This window comes from Plecotus auritus, assembly GCF_963455305.1.
Source record: "Plecotus auritus genome assembly, chromosome: 9".
In the NCBI taxonomy this organism is placed as follows: Eukaryota; Metazoa; Chordata; class Mammalia; order Chiroptera; family Vespertilionidae; genus Plecotus; species Plecotus auritus.
In genome coordinates, this window is record NC_137783.1 from 81,572,381 (window position 1) to 81,596,015 (window position 23,635).

At 40.6% G+C, this 23,635-nt stretch overlaps 1 protein-coding gene across 2 annotated transcripts in view; it reads right to left on the reverse strand.

Annotated features, from left to right (window-relative positions):
• The window catches only part of NPAT (nuclear protein, coactivator of histone transcription), a 77,251-nt gene that overhangs the window by 27,497 nt on the left and 26,119 nt on the right, over window positions 1-23,635 (reverse strand). For both annotated transcript variants that reach the window (XM_080687032.1, XM_080687031.1), the window contains exons 3-5: window positions 5,943-6,003; window positions 3,646-3,718; window positions 419-459 (exon numbers count right to left, since the gene is read on the reverse strand). In XM_080687032.1, coding sequence (XP_080543158.1) covers window positions 419-459; window positions 3,646-3,718; window positions 5,943-6,003 — 175 coding nt within the window. The remainder of the gene's footprint in view (window positions 1-418; window positions 460-3,645; window positions 3,719-5,942; window positions 6,004-23,635) is intronic.

The following is a 23,635-nucleotide window of genomic DNA, read 5'->3' on the forward strand; positions in this document are numbered from 1 at the left end:
CTACTATTTAACATATTGGATCTATTGAAAAATAGCCCTTAAAAATATCAACGAAGTTTGAGATGTCATAAGAAACTGAAATGAGTAAATTACAACTATAATCTAAGAGTATATTTCTCCTATTATAATTCATACTAATAACACCTCCAAAAATTAGAAAACAAACTTATGAAATGAGAACGAAAAGATGTAAATATATGTAAGAGCCAATGAGAAAAACAGGGAGTAAAGTGTTTAAAATGCATATTTTTACAATAAAGGAAGATATTATTTCCTATTATGAGAATAACTATACTTAGAAAAGCAGTAGTTTAAACAAAATATATACTTAGCACACATGCAGTATTAATTAAAATGTTCTTCTGACAGAGTTTAAAATAATTCTGAACATTATTTTGATTTAAATTTGAATACCAACCTCTCTGATTGGCAGCAAACCCTGGGGAACCTTGCATGTTCCTAACAAATAAAACAAAGCAGTTAAGACATTACAAAATTTCTCTTGATTTAGCTGCAGTCAGAAATGAAGGAAATTATGAGTTAAAAAGCAATAGATCAAAAAATAAAATAAAATAAAAGGCAATAATAGATCTTTTTCAGACAAAAAAGACAAGCACATTTTTTTTTGGAGGGGGGGAGAGTCAAATCTTATTTGTTTTAGCAAAAAAAAAAAAATAGTGGCATGTAAACACTCAAACACAAATAATTTTAATCAAGTTTCTATCTAATGCAATATGCATTAGAAAGACTTAACATTCCATTAAGAGTCCAATTTGACTTTAGGAACTCAATATATTTAAGAAAGCCATATATATAAAATTTTGCAATTTCCAATTATCTATAAAAATCTATAATAATAAAAGCATAACATGCAAATCGACCGAACGACCGAATAGCAGAACAACTGTCTGGACAACCATGCTATGACATGCACTGGCAGCAGGCCAGCCAAGGCGAGTGTGATGTGATTGGTCAGGGGGCCCCACCATTGCCCCACGATAGCACCACAGAGGGAGGCCCAGGCTACCTGGCTGGTGGCGTGTGGGTGGGGCCTCCCTTTGCGGGTCGATCGATCTGGGGGGCCCCGCAATCAATCACCCCACAAAGGGAGACCCAGGCCAGCCATGCAATTGCACCCCACGTCTGTCGCCTGCAGAGGGAGGTGACCAGTGGCAGGGGAGGAGGGGCAGCACCGCACAGATGGTAAGCAGTGGCAGGGGTGGGAAATTCCTGATAGGCCCTGATCACCGGCCAGGCCTAGGGACCTACCCAAGGGGTCCCGGATTGCGAGAGGGCGCAGCCTGGGCTGAGGGACAACCCGCCCCCCCCCCATGCATGAATTTTGTGTACCGGTCCTCTAGTTTCTTATAACTACAGAGGTGCTTTCCTAGAGAAATTCTGACTTCACATATGACTACAGACATAAATACTTCAGAATCCCAAAGCTGATTTCAAAGGACACCCTGCTTTTATCAAATTTATGACTATAAAATTATTTCATCCAACAGCTAAAAAAATCAAAGCAGACACATAAGGAAATTCAGAATACAAGCTGATTCTCCTTTTACTATGATTTGGAGTTAAACAATCAGACACTGTACCACTGTCCTAGAATTCTGTCAGTAAGTTGCTACCAACAAAAGCCACTTACTGAATCAAACATATATTTTTATTTACACAAACCAATCTTGGGAATACCTGGCAAAGAGCCTTTCCTTCATATGTAACACCCAGTCAATAAAATACCTCAATAACTTATAAGTATTTACAGGTATTAATTAAATTGTGAATATCTTTGAAGATTACTGGCAAAGGAAGAAAATATAAGAATCAAGAAAGGGAATAAAGGTAAGACTAGCAAATAAGATGTGTTACAGTTAGATATAAAGCATTTGGAGTAGTTCAGCAGTTTAAACTGAGGAAGGAAAATGAGGCCCCTGCTGAATTTAAGCGGGCTATTCACTTGTAGCTCTGGGAGAATGGGTAAGAAACTAAAGTTTTCATACTAAAGTCAATAGTTAAATAAGAGATTTTATAAAATTAAAACCAATGGGGTTGGCATTCCAAGGCCTTGACCTAGGTAGAAGTAATTAGTACTATGTGAAATTCTCAAAACAGAAGATTTCCTAAGTACTATTACTCAAGTTGTTGCCTTACAAGGGGAAATGGATGGGAATGGATTCCACTGAAGCATGGTGGTCCCTCCTTTGGAAAACTGCTGTTTGAACTACTCTGTTATTCTTAGACAGTCTCTTATTCTGTAGGTCAACTCTGTTATTTTTAGATAGTATCTTATTCTGTAAAATATAACTTAGTGTTTGAGCTTGAATAATAGAAAAGATAAACTTAATTGTCTGACCTTGCAAGCTAGCCCTCTAACATAAGGGGCTGATACTGATGCCAGATATCTGTATAGATATGATATGTACTCAAGGTTACAAGCTGTCTGCAAAAATAACTTACACAAAGACCTAGAAGGGTATAAAAAGGGAATGCTCCTTCCTTTGATTGTTCAGAATTTGACAGAGTTACTCTGCTCTGAACCTGCGCACAATAAATGACTCTTAATTAATTGGCTTATTAAGGCATCTTGTATCTAGCTTGCTGATTGACAATACACCACCACAAACCAATTCTCTGCAAATGTAATGGAAATGCAACTGTATAAGGGAATTCACAGGGGACTGGGATTAGAAGATTTGTATTGACACCAGAGTGGGATCAGATCTGTATTCTGACCAGAGATCTGCCTATAAATTGTCATGGGAACTTGGAAGTGTTCATTAAACTTCTCTAAGTCTCAATTTCCTCTTTTCTAAGCATTTTATTGAAGTATGCAATTTATTTCAAGTTATTCCAATCAAAGACACAGAAATAGCAATAACTTCTAGAGTAATTTCAAAATTTGATCAATGTTATATAAATGCCCCAGGTGGGTTTTAAGAAGAAGATTTAAAAAACTCAGTGATTCTTATATATGTTTGCATCCCAAAATCATTATGAAACAGGAATTTTTTGGGGTGAAAAAGACAGGTTTTAGGAAATTTTGGAAATTAAGGGGATCATGGAGGAAGCACAGGGCTGCAGAGCAGCAGAAGGTGTATTTCCACAGAATAGGAAAGCTGAAAAGCTGCAACAGATACATTTCCATAGAATGAGGGAGCTGAGAACAGCAAAAGGTCTATATTTACAAAATAAAGGGAAGGAAGCCCTTCATCCAGAAGAAGAAAGCCCAAAGGGAATAGGAAAACAATAAGGAAGTAGGGGGTAGAACCTCATATGTCCCATGTGAGGTTTGACCTTTGAGCTCAGGAGTTACTATAGTAACCAGTCTAAGGGAATAGTGACCAATTAGAGGGGATATCAAGGCACCAGGATCTGCAGCCTCTATAAGCCACAGGGAAAAAGTACTCAGTGGGACCTTTCCCCCCTCCCCCCATGGGAGTCCATTCTGTGGGACTCTTTCCCTCTCTCCATGTGGGAGTCTGTACTTGTTCTTCAATAAATCCCCACCTTTGTTATACTACTCTCTGTCCGTGGATTCATTCTTTGACTCTGGCGGACAAAGAATCCAGGTTCTAGTCCAAAAATTCCGTTTCAATTATATACACTCTGATAAGCTTTTCATAATGAGATTTTCATTACCTGATCTGAGAAAGTGTATGGTCTAACTTCTTCCACAGAGATGACATAATTGCTGGGACGTGATTTGATGTTTCTAAATCAAAAGAGGAAAAGTTTCTTTAAAAAACCCAGTTGGAAAAAATATATCATTTAATTTGACTATACAGAGAAAATGAATAAAGAAAACGTAAACTTTTATTTCAGCTGTTGACATTATACTGGGAACTGAAGCTATAACAAGATGGCTTTCTTTTTTCTTAAGCCACTGAATATCAGATGCAATATGAGTGAAAATGGACATTTGTGAAATCTTTGAAACTTAATTTAGATTATTAATTTTATATCTTCTTTGAATTAAAGACAACTATTTTTTTAATCTTTATTGTTGAGAGAATTACAGATGTCCTCCTTTTGCTCCCAGGCCGTTACCTCCTTATTGTCTGTGTCCCTGGGCAATGCATATATGCATATAAGTTAATCTCTTTCTGGCCCACCTCCCCTCTTCCCTCTGAAAGGTGTCAGTCTGTTCCATGTTTCCATGCCTCTGGTTCTATTTTATTCGTCAGTTTATTTTGTTGACTTGATTCCACATTATAAGTGAGATCATGTGATAAGGACAAACTATTTTTAAATCTCTGTTCTACCTGACATCATATGACATTTGAAAGTGAATTAAAATAATTTGATTTATAATAAATAATTATAAAGGTTATGCAAATTCCTGAGTATGGAAATTAGTTTTCAACATCTAATATTTTCATGCCCAAATCACTGTGATTGCTCAGCAACCCTTAAAAAAAGTCTTAACCAGTTACTATACTTGGAATCACAGGCAAATTCCTGAGAATTCATCTTTTTTAGGATGTGCTCTAAAGCCACGATGGGAAACTCATGTTTAAAATCTTTCCCATATATTTATAAAAACACAAACCAGAGGAAGCTACTCAACATAAAAGTGGGATATAAACTCTTGTATTACAATCACATATTGTTTCTGATGTCATTTACATTCTAAATATTCCTATACGATAGTTAAGAAACTTGGGAAAAGAAAACTTTGGCAGAAAGATCAAGAAACCTTCTTGAAGAATTAGAAATGAAAGTCAGACCCTGAATTTCCAGAACTGTTATTACTTTCTGCAATTTCGTTTTGTGATCCTGGAAGTTATCTGGCTTACCTAACCTTCAGATTTCTGATACTTAAAAACAGATTGACACAAATAATATCTCTTACTGAATTATTTATTTTCTTTTAAAATATGTATTTTTTTTGTTGACTTCAGAGAGAGAGATAGAAACATCATGATGAGAGTGTATCATTGATCAGCTGACTCCTCAACACCCCCACTGGGTGGTTGAGCTCGCAACTCAGGCATGCGCCCTGATCAGTAATCGAACCATGGCCTCCTAGTTCAGTGGTCGGCAAACTCATTAGTCAACAGAGCCAAATATCAACAGTACAACGATTGAAATTTCTTTTGAGAGCCAAATTTTTTAGACTTAAACTTGTTCTAACGCCACTTCTTCAAAATAGACTTGCCCAGGCCATGGTATTTTGTGGAAGAGCCACACTCAAGGGGCCGAAGAGCCACACTCAAGGGGCCAAAGAGCCACATGTAGCTTGCGAGCCTGTTTGCCGACCACTATCCTAGTTCATAGGTCAATGCTCAGTCACTGAGCCATGCAGGCTGGGCTCTGAGTTATTTTAAGGACTAAAATAAAACGTTAGAAAGCACCTAGGCACAATGCTGCATACAGACAATACTCAATAAATGTTAACTTTATTTTCTTTTGATATGTTATTTTATGCTAATGAACTTTTTATTGCCAATTCTTTTGTTAATGTTGTAAGAGAAATAATAAATATTAGAGAATAAAATAAATAACTTTAACTTTCTGCCTAAAACATTAATTTAGGAAAGATTCTTTTAGATTCTGATCAATAAAAGCCAGAATTTTATGGCTGGTTCCTGTGTCCAGATTTACACTACAAACTTAAAATCAAAATATTAGTTTGAAATTTTATAAAACATAGCATATTCACCACAGTAGATACCCAGAGTAGAGTTTTATTCTATAGCTTTTTAAAAAATTATTTTTTTATTACATATGCTGACAGATTTGTAATTTATTTACCACTCAATATAAACACAAACTATTAATTACGCATTTCCCAGTAAAATTTATCTCATTGTGACTGAGACAAGTTTTCTTATGGTTTTTATAAGGTGTTACTATCCTTTAAAAAGTATTTGTAATTAAAACAGGTAAGTACCGTGTAAAACAAAGCAAAAAAATTCTTGAATGAGAATACTTACCTTTTGTTTTCATAGCTACATATTCATTCAAAATTGTTGTCAAGTTTTTTCCAAATAAGGACTGAAAAGGAAAAGATCAAGCATTACCAAAACCGTGTAATATGACCAATATTTCCCACCATTAAACATTTTGCTATATAAAAATTAATAAAATATCTGGATTGCAGAGTAGCTGATGAAGAAAGTATAAAGAGCAGGTCATCTAAAATGAAAATAATCACTCAAATTAGGGGATGCAAAAAATCTTCTAAGTGTAAAGAACCTTGTCTGTTTGAACCAAGACACTGATTGTTTCGTTAGGTAATATAGCCCCAAGGCATAAAAACAGTTTCAGCTGGGAGTTAAGGATCCAGCCATAACTTTAGAAAGAAGGACCCACTACTTTCTACCTTGCAAGCCATGTGGCCCTGCCAAAGAACAAAGCAAAAAATTGAGCGTAAGAGATATCCTTCATCCTTTGCAATGATCAGTGCCTTCGTATTTTCACTTGGATTATTTTATAAACTCAGCGTCCCCCCCCCCCCCCGCCATTTTCTACTACCACTAAAGAACAGAGATTATGTAATAAAATAGGAATCAGAATTTTTAGAGCAGACAGTTCCAGTTTCAAGTTAAACACTTACTAGAAGTGTGACAAATCACCTTAATTCTCTAAGGCTTTTATATATAAAAATTAACATATTAATTCTTAATTCATAGAATCTTTTGTTGTGAAGATTGAGCATACATGTAACATAACTAGGATAATGGTCAATACATAATTCCTTTTTCCCCTCCTGAATGTTCAGATTTTAAATTTGTTCTTCTATCTTAAATTAAAGCCTGAGAAATTAGGGGAATTACTTAATACTACTAGTAAATTTTCATTATACCTTGCTTTATTTCTAGTAGCTAATAATTAATAATTAATGGCTGAATGACTGCTATAGACTTGAAGATTCCCCAAGATTCATGTGCGGACACATCAAGAAGGTGGCCTTCCTATACGCCAGGAAGGCAGTCCTCACCAGAAAGGAAATCAGGGGCACCTAGATGTTAGACTTCCCAGTTTCCAGAAATTCGAGAAGTAAGGATCTGGGTGCTAGCTGTGCCTGTAATTAACTACTAGTGTATTATGGCAACTAGGCCCTCATAGCAGATAAAACTACACAAATACAGACACACCAAACCACATATACAAATACTATATATTTCTGCATATATTAAAGCAAACGCTGGTATCTTACTAAAATTCAACACCACAGGTTGTATTCTTTGTTAAAAAAAATTTAATGCTGACATTATTGTAGATGTCTCCCATTTTCCCTGCCTTTTGTGCACATCCTCCCACCCCGCCTTTCCCACCCATGGCCTTCACCACACTATTATCCATATCCAGGGGGTATTGATACATGCTCTTTAGCTAATCCTTTCACCTCCTTTATCCAGTTACCCCATTCCCCTCCCCTCAGGCCAGTCTGTTCCATGTATCCATGGTTCTGGTTTTATTTTATTCATAAGTTTATTTTTTCATTAGATTCCACATATTAGTGAAATTATATGGTATTTATCTTTCTCTGACTGGCTTATTTCACATTGCATAATACTCTCCAAGTTCATCCATGCTGTTGCAAAGGGTAAGAGTTCCTTCTTTTATATAGCTGCGTAGTATTTCATTTTGTAAATGTCCCATAGATTTTTTTTTTTCAAATTTTTTATTAAGGTATTATATGTGTACATATCTTACCATTGCCCCCCCCCCACCCCACTCCCATAGATTTTTTATGCGCTCATCTACTGATGGGCACTTGGGCTGTTTCCAGATCTTGGCTATCTATAATAATGAAAGCATAATATGCTAATTAGACCAGACAGCTGAACGACCTGCCGGATGTCATTCTGGACATCCTTCTGGATGAAGCTGCAGCAGCAGGGGCTGAGGCAGAGGCAGTCTGAGGCGAGCAGTTGGGAGTGATCAGGCAGGCAGTCAAGTGGTTAGGGGCGATCAGGTAGGCAGGCGAGTGTTTAGGGGTGATCAGGCAGGCAGGTGAGCAGTTAGGGGCAATGAGGCAGGCAGGCGAGTGATTAGGGGCGATGAGGCAGGCAGGCACAGTGGTTAGATGGCCTTGGGCAGGCAGGCAGGTGAGCGGTTAGGAACCAGTGGTCCCGGATTGTGAGAGGGTGCAGGCCAGGCTGAGGGATGACCTCCCCCCCCCATGCATGAATTTTAAGTACCGGGCCTCTAGTCTACACTAATAAAAGAGAAAGATTCAAATTGACAGTACTGCCGCGACGCCCACCAGCCAATCAGGAGCATGCAAATTAACCTGACAAAGATGGAAGGTTAATTTGCATACATGGGCGCTGAGCGGCCTGGGTCCCGGGAACATCCTTGGGACCCAGGCTCCGAGTCTATAAGCCCGTGCGTAGGCCCTGAGCGGACGGAGTCCTAGAACGCCCCGGCCAGGAGTGGCCTACGGGCGCTGGCACCAAGCAGCCCGGCTCCCAGGACAAGCGGCTGGGGGCGCCAAGTGGGCTGGGTCCCGGGACAAGCGGACAGGGGTGCCATGCGGCCGCTTGTGTGTGCGCCTGCGCCAAGTGGCTTGGATCTAGGTCCCCTAGCCCAGTGGACACAGCACAGGAAATCCTCTACACATGGGCTGCACAGGAAACACCTTTTCTTTTCTTAAAAAAAATATATTTTATTGATTTTTTACAGAGAAGAGGAGAGAGGATAGACTATGAGAAACATCGATGAGAGAGAAACATCGATCAGCTGCCTCCTGCACACTCCCCACGGGGGATGTGCCCCCAACCAAGGTACATGCCCTTAACAGGAATCAAACCTGGGACCCTTCAGTCTGAAGGCTTACGCTCTATCCACTGAGCCAACCCAGTTCGAGCCAACCCACCTTTTCGGACTGCTCATTGGCTAAGCTCCCTGTACGCTGCCACTTGCAGTGTTCATGGTAACTTGGGTAATAAGTGTTCATGGTAACTTGGGTAATAAGAATTGAAGAAGGTGATCTAGGGTTTTCCCACCACACTCCTGGAGAAAAAAAAACAAGGTCTGCTGCTGGAGGGGCTAAGAAATGTCATATCCTGTCCTAGCCAGTTTGGCTCAGTGGATAGAGCTTCGGCCTGCCGACCACAGGGTCTGGGTTCGATTCTGATCAAGGGCATGTACCTAAGTTACAGGCTCCTCCCTGGCCGGGGCCCAGGTCAGGGATCATGCAGGAGGCAACCAATCAAAGTGTCCCTCTCACACTGATGTTTCTCTCTGTTTCTCCCTCTCTCTCTTCCACACTCTCTAAAAATCAATGGAAAGATATCCTCATGTGAGGATAAAAAAAAAAAAAAAGAAAAAAAAAAAGAAAGACAGAAATGTCATATCCTATAAAAGACACATCTTGAAAATGCCTAAAGAAAGTTGTCATTTTTTCATGGTGAAGGGACTGGAGTCTGTGTTGATGAAAACACCTTGGCGGCTGCGGTGGCCGGCAGTGGCTGCAGCAGCGGGGTGATGGGACTGGCGCCTTCCCCTGATCAGCCCGGTCGCCTCCTGAGGGAGGCCAGACTGCGGCCTAAGCCGTCAATAGGACATCCCCCGAGGGCTCCCAGTCTGTGACAGGGGGCAGGCTGGGCTGAGGGACCGCCCCCCCCCCAGTGCACAAATTTCGTGCACCGGGCCCTTAGTCCTATATAATAAAAGGCTAATATGCAAATTGACCGAACTGCAGGACAACCGGTAGCTATGATGTGCACTGACCACCAGGGGGCAGATGCTCAACACAGGAGCTGCCCCCTGGTGGTCAGTGTGCTCCCACCGGGGGAGTGCTGCTCAGCCAGAAGCCTGGCTCACAGCTGGCAAGTGCAGCCGCAGTGGCAGGAAAGTCTCCCACCTCTGTGGCAGTGCTAAGACGGTCCAACTGCCAGACATCCCCAGAGGGCTCCCGAACTTTGAGAGGGTGCAGGCCAGGCTGAGGGACCACCCCTGAAGTGCATGAATTTCGTGCACTGGGCCTCTAGTACTATATAATAAAAGCCTAATATGCTAAGTGTCCAGTCAACTGGACGGCCGTTCAACCAATCAAAGTGTAATATGCTAATGATATGCTAAGGCCACTCAACCACTCGCTATCACATGCACTGACCACCAGGGGGCAGACACGCCAACCAGTAGTTAGCTTGCTACTGGGGTTTGGCTGATTGGGTCTGAGCGAGATGGGCCGGACATGACCTGGAGCCCTGACAACCTCCCACGTCTGTCCCCGGCCCTGATCGTGCACCGGTGGGATCCCTCAGCCTGCCCTGCACCCTCTCACAATCCGGGACCCCTCGAGGGATGTCGGAGAGCCCATTTCGGCCCAATCCCGCAGGCCAGGCCGAGGGACCCCACTGATGCATGAATTCATGCACCGGGCGTCTAGTTGTGAATAACACTGCTATGAACAAATGGGTGCATATATCCTTTCTGATTGGTGTTTTGTGATTCTTAGGATATATTCCCAGAAGTGAGATCACTGGGTCAAAATGCAGTTCCATTTTTAATTTTTGAGGAAATGCCATATCGTTTTCCACAGTGGCAGCACCAGTCTGCATTCCCACCACAGGTTGTATTCTTATCCTCAAAGAGCAAGAAACCTAGCGACAAAATATTTACTTGTTCAGAATTGATAATTTAGAGAAATTCAGAAATTATTTAATATTCATGTTTGAATCAATATTGTTTTTTTAAAATACATTTTTATTGATTTCAGAGAGGAAGAGAGATGGAGAGATAGAAATATCAATGATTAGAATCATTGATCGGCTGCCTCCTGCACAATGGGAACCCAGCCCACAACCCGGGCAAGTGCCCTGACTAGGAATTGAACTGTGACCTCCAAGTTCATGGGTCGACACTCAACCACTGAGCCACACTGGCCAGGCAGTGTTACTATTTTTTGTTCAGTAGTATTCCACTGCATCAATATACCTCTGCTTATTCATTTGTCACAAAGAACCTGACAGTTTAAAAAATTTTTTTTTAATACTAACCATTCTAATAGGTAAGTATTGGCATCTCACTGGGATATGAATTTGTAGTTTCCTAATAACTAAAGATGTGGAGGATTTTTTCATATGCTAATTACCATCCATATATTTTCTTTGGGGCAGGGTCTTCAGATCTCTTGCCCACTTAAAAACAATGCAGTTGTTTGTGGGGGTTTGATTTGAATTTCAAGAGTTTTTAACATATTCTGGGTACATATCCTTTATCAGATATGTGAGTTACAAATATTTTCTTCTACCCTGTGGCTTGTCATTCTTTCAATGCTCTATCTTACAGAGCATAAGATCAGAATTCTTCTAGTCAGCACTTTTGGTATAATATCTAAAAACTCATTGCCAGAGACGGAGGGTTGATGGAGTCCCAGGCATTCCTCTTAAAGGGCCTAAACATGAACTTACTCTGACTCACTCTTTCTGAGCTCCAGCGCTGGGATGGCAGCACCAAAGGCATCAGGGACATAGGAAGGAACTGAAATGTCTGGTATCAAGGCAGGAGGTAGAGTTGGTGGTAGTAGTGGTGGTGGTGGTGGTTGTGGTGGTTGTGGTGGTGTGTGTGTGGGGGTCAGCTTTCTTCCAGACAAAAATGCTGGTAGAGGTAACTGTTCCTTTTCTGAGTCCTCCCCCCATAGAGCTGGCAGGTGGGTGCCATATCTGAGTCTCCCTTCACCAGGATTACACTGTTCACCTGCCATGGTGATTCTGAGACCCTGCCTCACCAAATATGAGGGCTCACTCAAGCTGTTCGCAGTGCCTTTTCCATATGAATGGCTCATGCTTCAGACTTTCCTAAAATCTCTCAAACAAGCAGCATCTAGCCTCAGAGTGCCCTTTGTGCCACACCTCTCACTAAGTGGTCTCAGGCCCTGCACTAGTAGCAGCTGGTCTTGGTTCACAGCTTGGCCTCTCCTGGGCAACTCGAAGCCTAGCACAAGTAGCAGGCAGCTGTAGATCGCTTTGTAGCTCAAGCCAGGTGGCCTGGGGAAAACACGGGGTGTGTGCTGATCTTGACCTGCACCTCCCGGGTGGCCCCAGAGGCAGCACATCTGGCAGACAGCTTCAGGCCACGTCAAAACACTACCCAAACACCTCCACAGTGACACACTCAAGGAGCAGATTCAGTGGGCACCAACCATAGACTCTGCTCTGTGGGGTGGGCCCCTGCACAGCTGAGTCTCTGTGTTGGCCGGTGGTTGGCAGTCAGTCATTGCAGTAAATGGGCCTGGGAGTAAATCCTTCCCATTGACAGGGCCAATAGCAATCAAGGCTCAACTACATCAGAAGAATGTATAGAGCCCATACAAGGTATGTGTCTGGGTGCCCCTGGAGTGCCAAACATGGTGATTGGGGAGGCTGTGCCACTGGACCCTGCAGGACATCTACTACATTAAGCCTCTTTACTAAGACTTGGTAGGCATAGCAACTCTACCTAATACATAGAAACACACACAGGCTGACAAAATGAGACAAAGAAACATGTCCCAAATGAAAGAACATAACAAAACTCCAGAAGAAGAAAATAAATTTCTTGTAGAAATGACAAGCAATTTACTATATGCAGAGTTCAAAAAATTGGTTATAAGGATGACCAATGAGCTTGGGCAAAGAGTAGTTGAACTTAGAAAGAACTTCAACAGCAAAAAAAAATGGACATGGAAACCATAAATAAAACCAGTCAGTTAATAAAGGAACATCAACTGAAATGAAGAATAGTTTATAGGGAATCAACAATACAGTACACGAAGCTGAGAAACAAATCAATGATTTAGAATATAAGGAAGCAAAAAACACCCAATCAGAACAGCAATAAGAGAAAAGAATAAAAAAATAAAGATAGTGTAAGGAGCCACTGGGACAATTTCAAGTGTAATAATACAACACTGGCACCAGGGGGGCGCAGGAAGGACAAGAAAAAGAGCAAGAAATTGAAAACCTATTTGAAAAAATAATGACAGAAAACTTCTCTAGCACAGTGAAGGAAATAGACATATTAAGTCCAAGAAACGCAGACTCCCAAACAAGATAAACTCAAAGATGCCGACACCAAGATGCATCGTAATTAAAATGCCAAAGTATAAAGAGAAAGAGACTTTATTAAAAGCAGCAAGAGAAAAGCAGTTAGTTACTTACAAGGGAACTCGTATGAGACAGTTAGCTGATTTCTCATCAGAAACTTTGCAGGCCAGAATGGATTGGCAAGAAATATTCAGTGATGAAAGCCAGGACCTACAACCAACATTATGCTATGCAGTAAAGCTATTATTTAGAATTGAAAGGCATATAAAGGGTTTACCAGACAAGGAAAAGCTAAAGGAGTTCATCATTACCAAACCAGTAGTACATGAAATGTTAAAGGGTCTTCTTTACGAAGAAGAAAAAAAGTAAAAAAATATGAACAACAAAATGGCAATAAATAAATATCTATCAACAAATGAATCTAAAAACAAACAAGCCCCAAAATAAAGCAGCAGCAGAACAGAAACAGACTCATAGATACAGAAAACGTTTTGACGGTTGCTATATGGAAGGGAGTTTGGAGGAATGGATGAAAAAGATGATGGGATTAAATGGTACAAATTGGTAGTTTATAGAATAGCGGTCGCCAACCGGTGGTCCGTGAGGTCTGAAAGGTTGCTACCGCTATTATAGAATAGTCATGGGATGTCAAGTACAGCAAAGGGAATATAGTCAATAACATTCTAATAACTACCGTGTTTCCCCGAAAATAAGACATCCTCCGAAAATAAGACCTATTTACAGGTTTCCTTCTGAGTGAAATATAAGGCATTCTCCGAAAATAAGGCCCCCGGGCTCTGTCTCAGAATGAAAATTAATTTACCGTAAACTGGTCGCTAGGGCCGCCCCGACTGGCCTCTAGCAACCAGTGACGTTATGCGGAGTCCTGATGTCACTGCTGTGTGGAGACGGAGCGGAGGTCGGAGGGAGCGGAGGTCGGAGTGAGCGGTGAGCGCGGGGCGGGAGAGAGGAGGAGACTTTCGCAGATGCATGGAGAAGAACAGGAGGATTAGAGCGGACGGGACGCGGTGAAGGTGGTGAGTGCTGGTCTGTCTCTGGTGACACTACCTGATGCTCGCGGCCGCCTTCATGATGACTGAAGGTTCTCAGTCAGTGGCAGACCCTGCTCCAGCCCAGATCCAGGCCCCAGCAAGCCCAGTGACAGTCCCCAGGCAGGCCCCAGGGGGTAAATGTCTGATAAAGGGGTAGGGGGGATACTGGTGAAGGTGTTCAGTGGCACAGGGGTGGGGGAGGGGGATCACTTAAAATGACACAGGAGGATCAGAGGGGGCAATCAAAATGACACAGGAGGATCAGAGGGGCCAATCAAAATGACACAGGAGGATCAAAAGGGGTTACTAAAATGGTAATCCCCCCTCTGATTCTCCTGTGCCATTTTGATTCCCCCCTCTGATCCCTCCTGTGTCATTTTGAGTGACCCCCCTCCCCCACCTTGATACCCCAATTCCTTTTTTTTTACCCCTAGAAATGAGCGCAAAAAGAAAAAGCTACTCCGTGGAGTACAAGAAAGGAATCGTGGAAGACTCTTGGGGCCAAAATCTTACTGCTTTCTGCAAAGAGAAGATGTTGAGTATCCGATTGGTCCGAAAATGGTGAGCAGAGTATGGTAACCTCATTGAACAAGTGGACAAGGGAAATGCTAAAAAGCGCAAGTGTGGATCAGGTCGGCAACCATTATTTTCCGAGCTGGAAGACCTGATCTGTGAATGGGTTGTTGACAGGAGAGCAAAGGCTTTGGTTGTGAATAGGGCTCAGATTCAAGAATTTGCCCTTGCAATGGCACCAGTTTGACATAGCCCCCTGAAGACTTCAAAGCATCACAACACTGGCTGGATAATTTCCTTCAGCGAAGTGAACTGTCTTTAAGAAGATCTACAACATTGTTTAGGTTGGAAAATACTCAAGTTATTAAGTGAGCACTTGCATTCAAGTCCTTTATTGATGATGCTGACTTCTCTAAATACAATCTTTCCAACATGATTGCTATGGATGAAACTGCAGTGTTTATGGGCCAATCATCTCAAACAACAATTGAACAGCGGGTGCCTCCTTAGCGTACATTCCCTCCACTGCTTACGAAAGTGCACGTGTTTCCTGCATTTTGGCAGTTCGTCTGGATGGCACCAAAATCCCACCTTTAATCATTTCTAAGGGCAAGAAGGAAAAGATTGAACGTGTTTTGGGCGTTTTTATTCCTGAAACTGAAAAAGCCTGGGCCACACAAGCAGTTATAAGGAAGTGGGTCGATTTAATGCTGCCGCTTGTTATGTGAGGGAGCCAAAGAGGTCTGCTAGTCTGGGATGCAGCCAGCACTCACCGCGCTAAAGACATGAAGACATTTCTTCACGAAAGAAAAATAGGTCAGATAATGATTCCTGCAGGAATGACGGCCTATCTCCAGACTCTTTTTTTTTTTTTTTTTAAATATATTTTATTGATTTTTTACAGAGAGGAAGGAAGAGGGATAGAGAGTTAGAAACATCGATGAGAGAGAAACATCGATCAGCTGCCTCTTGCACACCTCCTACTGGGGATGTGCCCGCAACCAAGTTACGTGCCCTTGACCGGAATCGAACCTGGGACCTTTCAGTCCGCAGGCTGATGCTCTATCCACTGAGCCAAACCGGTTTTGGCATATCTCCAGACTCTTGATATTGCAATAAACAAGCCATTCAAAGACAATTTGCGCATGGAAATTAATGACTACATTGAAAATAGAATGGAGAGAAATCAGCATGGAAACTTTGTGAAACCTAAACTGCAAGAAGTTGTGACTTGGGTGAAGAATTCATGGGAGAAAATCACTGACAGTTACATTGCAAATGCACTGCGAGCAGGCTACCTTGACAAGAAGTACTCATTTTAAGACAGTGCTATTGCTAAACATGAGAGATTTGGTCCACTGATTCTGAAAGAAATGGAGTCACAAGAAATTCACCAGGAAATTCAGGAATTGGATTGTTATGATGATGTTTCAGAAGATGATGACATGATTGTCATTGAATAAATGAGTAAATTTTTGATACTGTAGGATTCACAGTTTGTCTGGTTTGTGTTGACAACTACCGTACCGTATACAGGTAATAAATTTCCTTTATTTTCATTTAACAATAAATGTGTACCGTATTCTTCTTCATGGAAAAATAAGACATCCCCTGAAAATAAGACCTAGCGTATCTTTGGGGGCAAAAATTAATATAAGACACTGTCTTATTTTTGGGGAAACACGGTATATATGGTGTCAGATGGGTATTAGATTTATTGTGATGATCACTTAGTAAGTTCTATAATGGCTAATCACTGCCAAACAAATTTTCTCCTGTTTTCTTCTCAAAATTTTAGAGTTCTTCTACATTTTACTTGTTGGTATATTACCTATTTGGTTAATGGATGTGTTTATTAGATTCTTTTCAATCAAGAGGAAGAGAATCCAGGTGACTTCTTGGTCAAATACCAGGAGGCACAGATATGTGGGGATTACACAGGAAGTTGCCTCATTAGCTGAGACACTGATCCCAAGCCTGTACTTTACAACAAGCCTCAAAGAGCTCCAGGTACCTGGGTGACACATGACCACTTTCTCTCCACTCACCTAGCATATAATTTCCTAAATTATAGGTTATTATAGGGACCCCTTCATATCATTTGGCCTGAATGCTTCCTACAGACATCTCCCCTGAGGCAAGTCTAAACAGTCAAGAGATTCAGTGTCTCAAATGGTAGGAAGTTTTGAAAATAGGGGGTGATCCATCAAGGAAACATTCTTTTCTTATTTGTTCCATCACTCTCAGCAGTGGCTTCATCAGGCTGGTGAAAAGATGGCTGTAGCAATTCCAGGCAGGTTATCAAGTTGATAGAACATTTCAGAGGAAGTTTCTGTTGTGGCTTATAAAAAACTCTAAAAGCCCCCCCAAGAGACCTTTTGTCAGAACTCGTATGCCAATTCCTGAACCGGCCCCTGACATGTAAAGGAAGATTCTACTCAGGCCAGCCAGGAAAGAAGAGTGAGGAGCGGATGCTGGAGAGACAAACATGAGGTCTACTACTGATTTACTGGGTGGAGGTGAGGCAGGCCTTCCTGGGCTCTGACCAACAAGCAATGGCCAAGCCAAGAGTCCTACAAATCTGCACTAGTAATGAGGTGGGCCACTTATCTCAGAACATGACCTTGGCCTTTCATGGATTCAACCCTGAGATACATAATGGAAGTGGCCATCCAAATGCCCAGAATGTAAGGTTCTGCATTGGAATTAGTTCTTTTAGGGCACCTCCTCCATTGAGACGGAACTAAATCTCTCCTGGCCTTGATCAACACTACAGGTATTCATTCCTTGTAAAAGGGAGCCAACTAACAGCTCTAGTCGTTAACTTGCCCAGAGATCACACTGCTTTGGGCCTGCAGACAAGAAGAATGGTGGTCAGTCATCTCTTGTGATTCTGGAGTGGATTATGTCTTGACTCCATTGTCTTGACTCCACAATGATAATTCTCATTTGGGTAACAGGCCTTTCACCTCCTGCTGTTTAGTATGAAGTCTCTGTAACAGCTTTTTACTTCTGAACTCACTGTATCACCACTGGCTTAGGGGAAGGCTTATTAAAGTCGGTTCCTGAAGCATGGTCACTCTAGCCAGAAAGGTTGGGTAGCCAAGACAGAGATGTCAGTTTCCCCAGAATGGACTTAACTTCGTCTCTGCTACTGCTGTGTGTGCAGACAGCCAACACTCACGTGACTAGGTTCCTGTCTTGCGACAATTTGCAGTCTTGGGTGAACTGCCTGACCTGGCGTTAGCTGGGCTCCTTTACTTTGTAAATTAAATGACACTGGCTTGAGCCACTCCTGTCCCTCTTGCCCAGGATCCTCCTCAAACTGTCTGCAAGTTTATTTAGTGAATTTTATGTTGTCCTTCATAGCTTGACACTGTGTAGACCATAGCCTGTCTCCATAGGAACAAGGCGGTTTTGAATTTTTACTCAGAATATGGGGAAGAGGGGCAGGAGAGGTATAGCTTGGCCAAGGTCTTGGTTGAATACTTAACAGATCTTTTCTTAAACTTACTGGCTTTTTCTCCCTTGGGGATTTCTCATTGACTGACCCTCTTTTTTATGGCAAGGTCTGTTCCCTCCTTACAATTGCCCTCATCCTGCTGTCCCCAAAATGTCATGGAATGATTCCTGCTGTTTTTCCCTTAATCCACCAGGCCCGGCCATAAGGCCACCTTTCTATAACCAGTGACAGAAGTATTTCCCATTGACACGAGAAGGATAGATGTGAGACTCATGCACAGAACAGAGGTGGAGACTTTCTAGAAACAAATGAAAATGAACACACAACAACCCCAAATCTGTGGGACACAGCAAAAGCAGTCCTGAGAGGGAAGTTCATAGCATTACAGGCATATCTCAAAAGAACAAAAATTAGCAATACACTATTTAACCCTACAAATTAAAGAATTAGAAAGAGAACAACAAGGAAAGCCCAGAGTAAGTGGAAGGAAATAATAAAGATGAGAGCAGAAATATATAACTGAAAGACTAAAAGAACAATAAAAAAAAAAAATCAATGAAACTAACAACTGGTTCTTTGAAAGGATAAACCAAATTGATAAACCATAAGCCAGACTTCAAGAAACAAAGAGAGGACACAAATAAATAAAATAGAAACAAAAGTGGAGAAGTAACCACTGACATGACAGAAATACAAAGGATTGTAAGAAAATACTGTGAACAACTAACTATATGCCAACAAGCTGGACAATGTGGATGAAATGGACAAATCCTAGAAAAACATAACCTCCCAAAACTGAATCAGGAGGAATCAGTAAGCCTGAATAGGACAATAACAACTGATGAAATAGAAGCAGTAATAAAAAAACTCCCAGCAAACAAAGCCCAGGTCTGAACGGCTTCACAGGGGATTTTACCAAACAAACATACAAAGAAGAACAAACACCTATACTCCTCAAACTATTTCAGAAAATCCAAGAGGATTTTCCAAACTCTTTCTATGAGGCCAGCATTATTCTAATTCCAAAACCAGATAAAGACACCACAAAGAAAGAGAATTACTGATGAACATAGATGCTAAAATTATCCCTGATGAACATAGATGCTAAAATTCTCAACAAATTAGCAAATTGTATCGAGCAATATATAAAAAACATCCTACACAATGATCAAGTGTGATTTATTCCAGGGATGCAAGGCTGGTACAATATTCGCAAATCAATAGAAGTGATAAATCACATAAACAAACTGAAAGACAAAAATCACATAATCATATTAATAGATGCAGAGAAAGCACTTGACAAAATCCAACACCCATTTTTGATAAAAAAAACTCTCAGCAAAGTGGGAATAGAGGGAGCGTATCTCAACATGATAAAAGCCTTATATGACAAACCTACAGCCAATATCATACCCAATGGGAAAAAACTAAAAGCATTTTCCTTAAGAACAGAACAAGACAGGGATGCCCACTCTCACCACTCCTGTTCGACATACTGCTGGAAGTGCTAGCCATAGCGACCATACAAGAAGAAATAAAAAGCATTCAAATTGGAAAAAAAGAAGTAAAACTGTCTTTAATCCCATATGATATATTATACATAAAAAACACTGAAGACTCCTTCAAAAAACTACTAGATTTAATAAATGAATTCGGCAATGTAGCAGTAAACAAAATTAATACCAGAAACCTATGGCTCTTCTATACACCAATAATGAACTCACAGAAAGAGAAACTAAAAAAACAATCCTATTTACCATTGCAACAAAAAATTAAGATATCTAGGTAAAACTTAACCAAGGAGATAAAAGACCTGTACTCAGAAAACTACAGAATGTTGAAAAAAGAGATAGAGGAAGACATAAACAAATGGAAAATATACCATGTTCATGGATTGGGAGAGTCGACATCATTAAAATGTCCATACTACCCAAAGCAATCTATAGATTCAATGCAACCCCCATTAAGATGCCAACGGCATATTTCACAGACCTAGAACAAACTCTCCAAAAATTCATATGCAATAAGAAAATACCCCAAGTAGCAGCATCAATCTTGAGAAAGAACAAAGTTGGAGGGATCACAATATCATATATCAAGCTATATTACAAAGCCACTGTTCTCAAAACTGCCTGGTACTGGCACAAGAGCAGACATATAGTCCAATGTAACCGAACAGAGAACCCAGAAATCGACCTAAGCCACTATGCTCAATCAATATTTGACAAAGGAGGCAAGAGCATACAATGGAGTCAAGGCAGTCTCTTTAATAAATAGTAGTGGGAAAATTGGACAGATACATACAAAAAATGAAAATGGACCACCAACTTACACCATACACAAAAATAAACTCAAAATGGATGAAGGACTTAAACATAAGACAGGAAACCACAAAAATCTTAGAAGAATCCATAGGCAGCAAAATATTAGACATATGTTGTAGCAACATCTTTACTGATACATCTCCTAGGACAATGGAAACTAAGGAGAAAATAAACAAATGGGACTATATCAAAATTAAAAGCTTCTGCACAGCAGAATAACAGGAAAGCCCACTGCATGGGAGAACACATTTGCCAATGTTATATCCGATAAGGGTTTAAAATGCAAAATTTACAAGGTACCCACACAACTTAACAAAAGGAAGATAATCAGCCCTGACCAGTTTGGCTCAGTGGATAGAGCATCGGCCTGCAGACTTGAGGGTCCCAGGTTCGATTCCGGTCAAGGGCATGTACCTTGGTTGCGGGCACATCCCCAGTGGGGGGTGTGCAGGAGGCAGCTGATTGATGTTTCTCTCTTGTCCATGTTTCTGGCTCTCTCTCCCTCTCCCTTCCTCTCTGTAAAAAATCAATAAAATATATTTAAAAAAAAAAAAGGAAGATAATCAATCCAATCAAAAAATGGGTAAAGGACCTAAACAGATACTTTTCGAAAGAGGACATACAGAAGGCCAAGAGACATATGAAAACATGCTCAAAGTCACTAATCATCTGAGAGATGCAAATCAAAATGATAATGAGGTACCATCTCACACCTGTCAGAATAGCTATCATCAACAAATCAACAAATGACAAGTGCTGGAGAGGATGTAGAGAAAAAGGTACCCTCGTGCACTGCTGGTAGGAATGCGGACTGGTGCAGCCACTGTGGAAAACTGTATGGAGTTTCCTCAAAAAACTAAAAATGGAACTCCCATTTGACCCAATAATCCCACTTCTAGGAATATATCCCAAGGAATCAGAAACACCCATCAGAAAGGATATATGTATCCCTATGTTCATAGCAGCACAATTTACCATAGCTAAGATTTGGAAACAGCCCAAGTGCCCATCAGCAGATAGGCGGATTAAAAAACTGTGTTACATGTACACAATGGAATACTATGCTGCTGTAAAAAAGAAGGAACTTTTACCATTTGCAAAAGAATGGATGGACCTGGAGAGTATTATGCTACATGAAATAAGCCAGTCGGAGAAAGATAAATATCACATGATCTCACTCATTTGTGGAATATAATGAACAACATAAACTGATGAACAAAAACAGAGCCAGAGGGGAAAAAAAAATCTTAGAATATAATAGAAGTAATCCTGTTATTTGCAGATTTTTAGTATCTCCTACAACTTTTGTGATCTTATACTATGTTTGTACAGTTTTGGTAATATTGTTATATTTAAAATCTTTTTTTCCCTTGGAATATTAATGTTTATTGCATGTAACATATTTAAAATCTGTTTTTCTTGAAATATTAATGTTTGTTGCATGGAAAAAAATAAATAAAATTTGATTTACATTAAAAACACACACAACATCTTTCAGCACTGAAGAATGTAACAAGTGAAATGAAAAATACCACAGAGGGAATCAGCAGCCAATCAGATGATACAGAAGAATGGAACAGTGATCAGAAAGAGAGGAGAGTGGAAATCACTGAATTAGAAGATCAAAAAGAAACAAGAATTAGAAAGAATGAGGATGACATAAGGGACCTCTGAGAGAACATCAAGCATACAGAGGTCCCAGAAGGAGGAGAGAAAGGGATGAAAAACCTATTTGAAGGAATAATGGCTAAAAATTTCCCTAACTTGGTAAAGGAAACAGACATCCAATTGCAGGAAGCACAGTCTCAAACAAGATGAACCCAACGACCCACATCAAGACACATCATAATCGCCCTAACCGGTTTGGCTCCGTGAGTGGATAGAGCGTCAGTCTGCGGAATGAAAGGTCCCAGGTTCGATTCCGGTCAAGGGCATGTACCTTGGTTGCAGGCACATCCCCAGTAGGAGGTGTGCAGGAGGCAGCTGATGGATGTTTCTTTCTCATCGATGTTTCTAACTCTGTCTCTCTCCCTTCCTCTCTGTAAAGAATCAATAAAATATGTTAAAAAAAAAGACACATCATAATTAAAATGGCAAAGGTTAAAGACAGAATCTGAAAAGCAGCAAGAGAAAAACAACTAGTTATACATAAGGGAAACTCATAAGACTATAAGCTGATTTCTCAATGGAAACTTTGCAAGCCACAAGAGAGTGGCACGATGTGTCAACATGATGAAAGGGAAAAAACTATAACCAAGAATACACTAACCAGCAAGGTTATCATTCAGAATTGAAGGAGATCAAGAGTTTCCCAGACCAGCAAAAACTAAAGAAGTTCACTACTAAATTAGTATTACAAGAAATGTTAAAAAGGAATTCTTTAAGTGGTAAAGAAAAGCCCAAACTAGAAATAAGAAAATAATGAAAGAAAAAAATCTCACTAGTAAGGGCAAATATATAGGGAAGGTAGTAGACGAACTACTTATAAAACCAGTATGAAATCAATTAAAATGGCAGTAAGTACATACCTATAAATAATTACTTTTAATGTAAATAAGTGCTCCATTCAAAAGACATAGGGTGGCTGAATGGATAAAAAACAAGATCCTTACAAAGGCTGCCTACACAAGATTCACTTCAAATGGAAAGACACACAGACCGAAATTAAAGGGATGAAAAATATATTTCATGAAAATGGAAAGAAACAAATAAAAAGCTGGGATACTAATACTTATAGCAGACAAAATAGACTTTAAAACGAAGGCTATACAGGAGCAAAGAAGGACCCAGCAATTCTACTTCTGGGCACTTATCTGAAGAAAACAAAACACTAATTAAAAGAGATATGTGCACCCCTATGTTCACTGCAGCATTATTTCCAACAGGAGGCCCAGAACACGAAATTCGTGTACGGGTAGGGTCCCTAGCACCTCCCTTCCCCCAGCTGCCTACTGCCGCCGCTGGCCCCATCCTCTGTTCGAACTCCTGATTAAACTCCAGGTACAAGGGACAATTTGCAAATTAGGCTTTTATTATATAGGACAGCCATGATATGGAACCAATCTAGGTGTCGATCAATAGATGACGGAATAAATAAGTCACACACACACACCCCAGCCATGAAAAAGAATGCAAACTTGCCACTTGCAACAGCATGGATGGACCTAGAGACATTATGCTAAGTGAAGTAAGTCAGAGAGAGACCAATACTGTATCATTACACTTATATGTGGAATCCAGAAAAAGTAAACAAATGAATAAACAAAGCAAACACACTCATAAATACAGAGAACA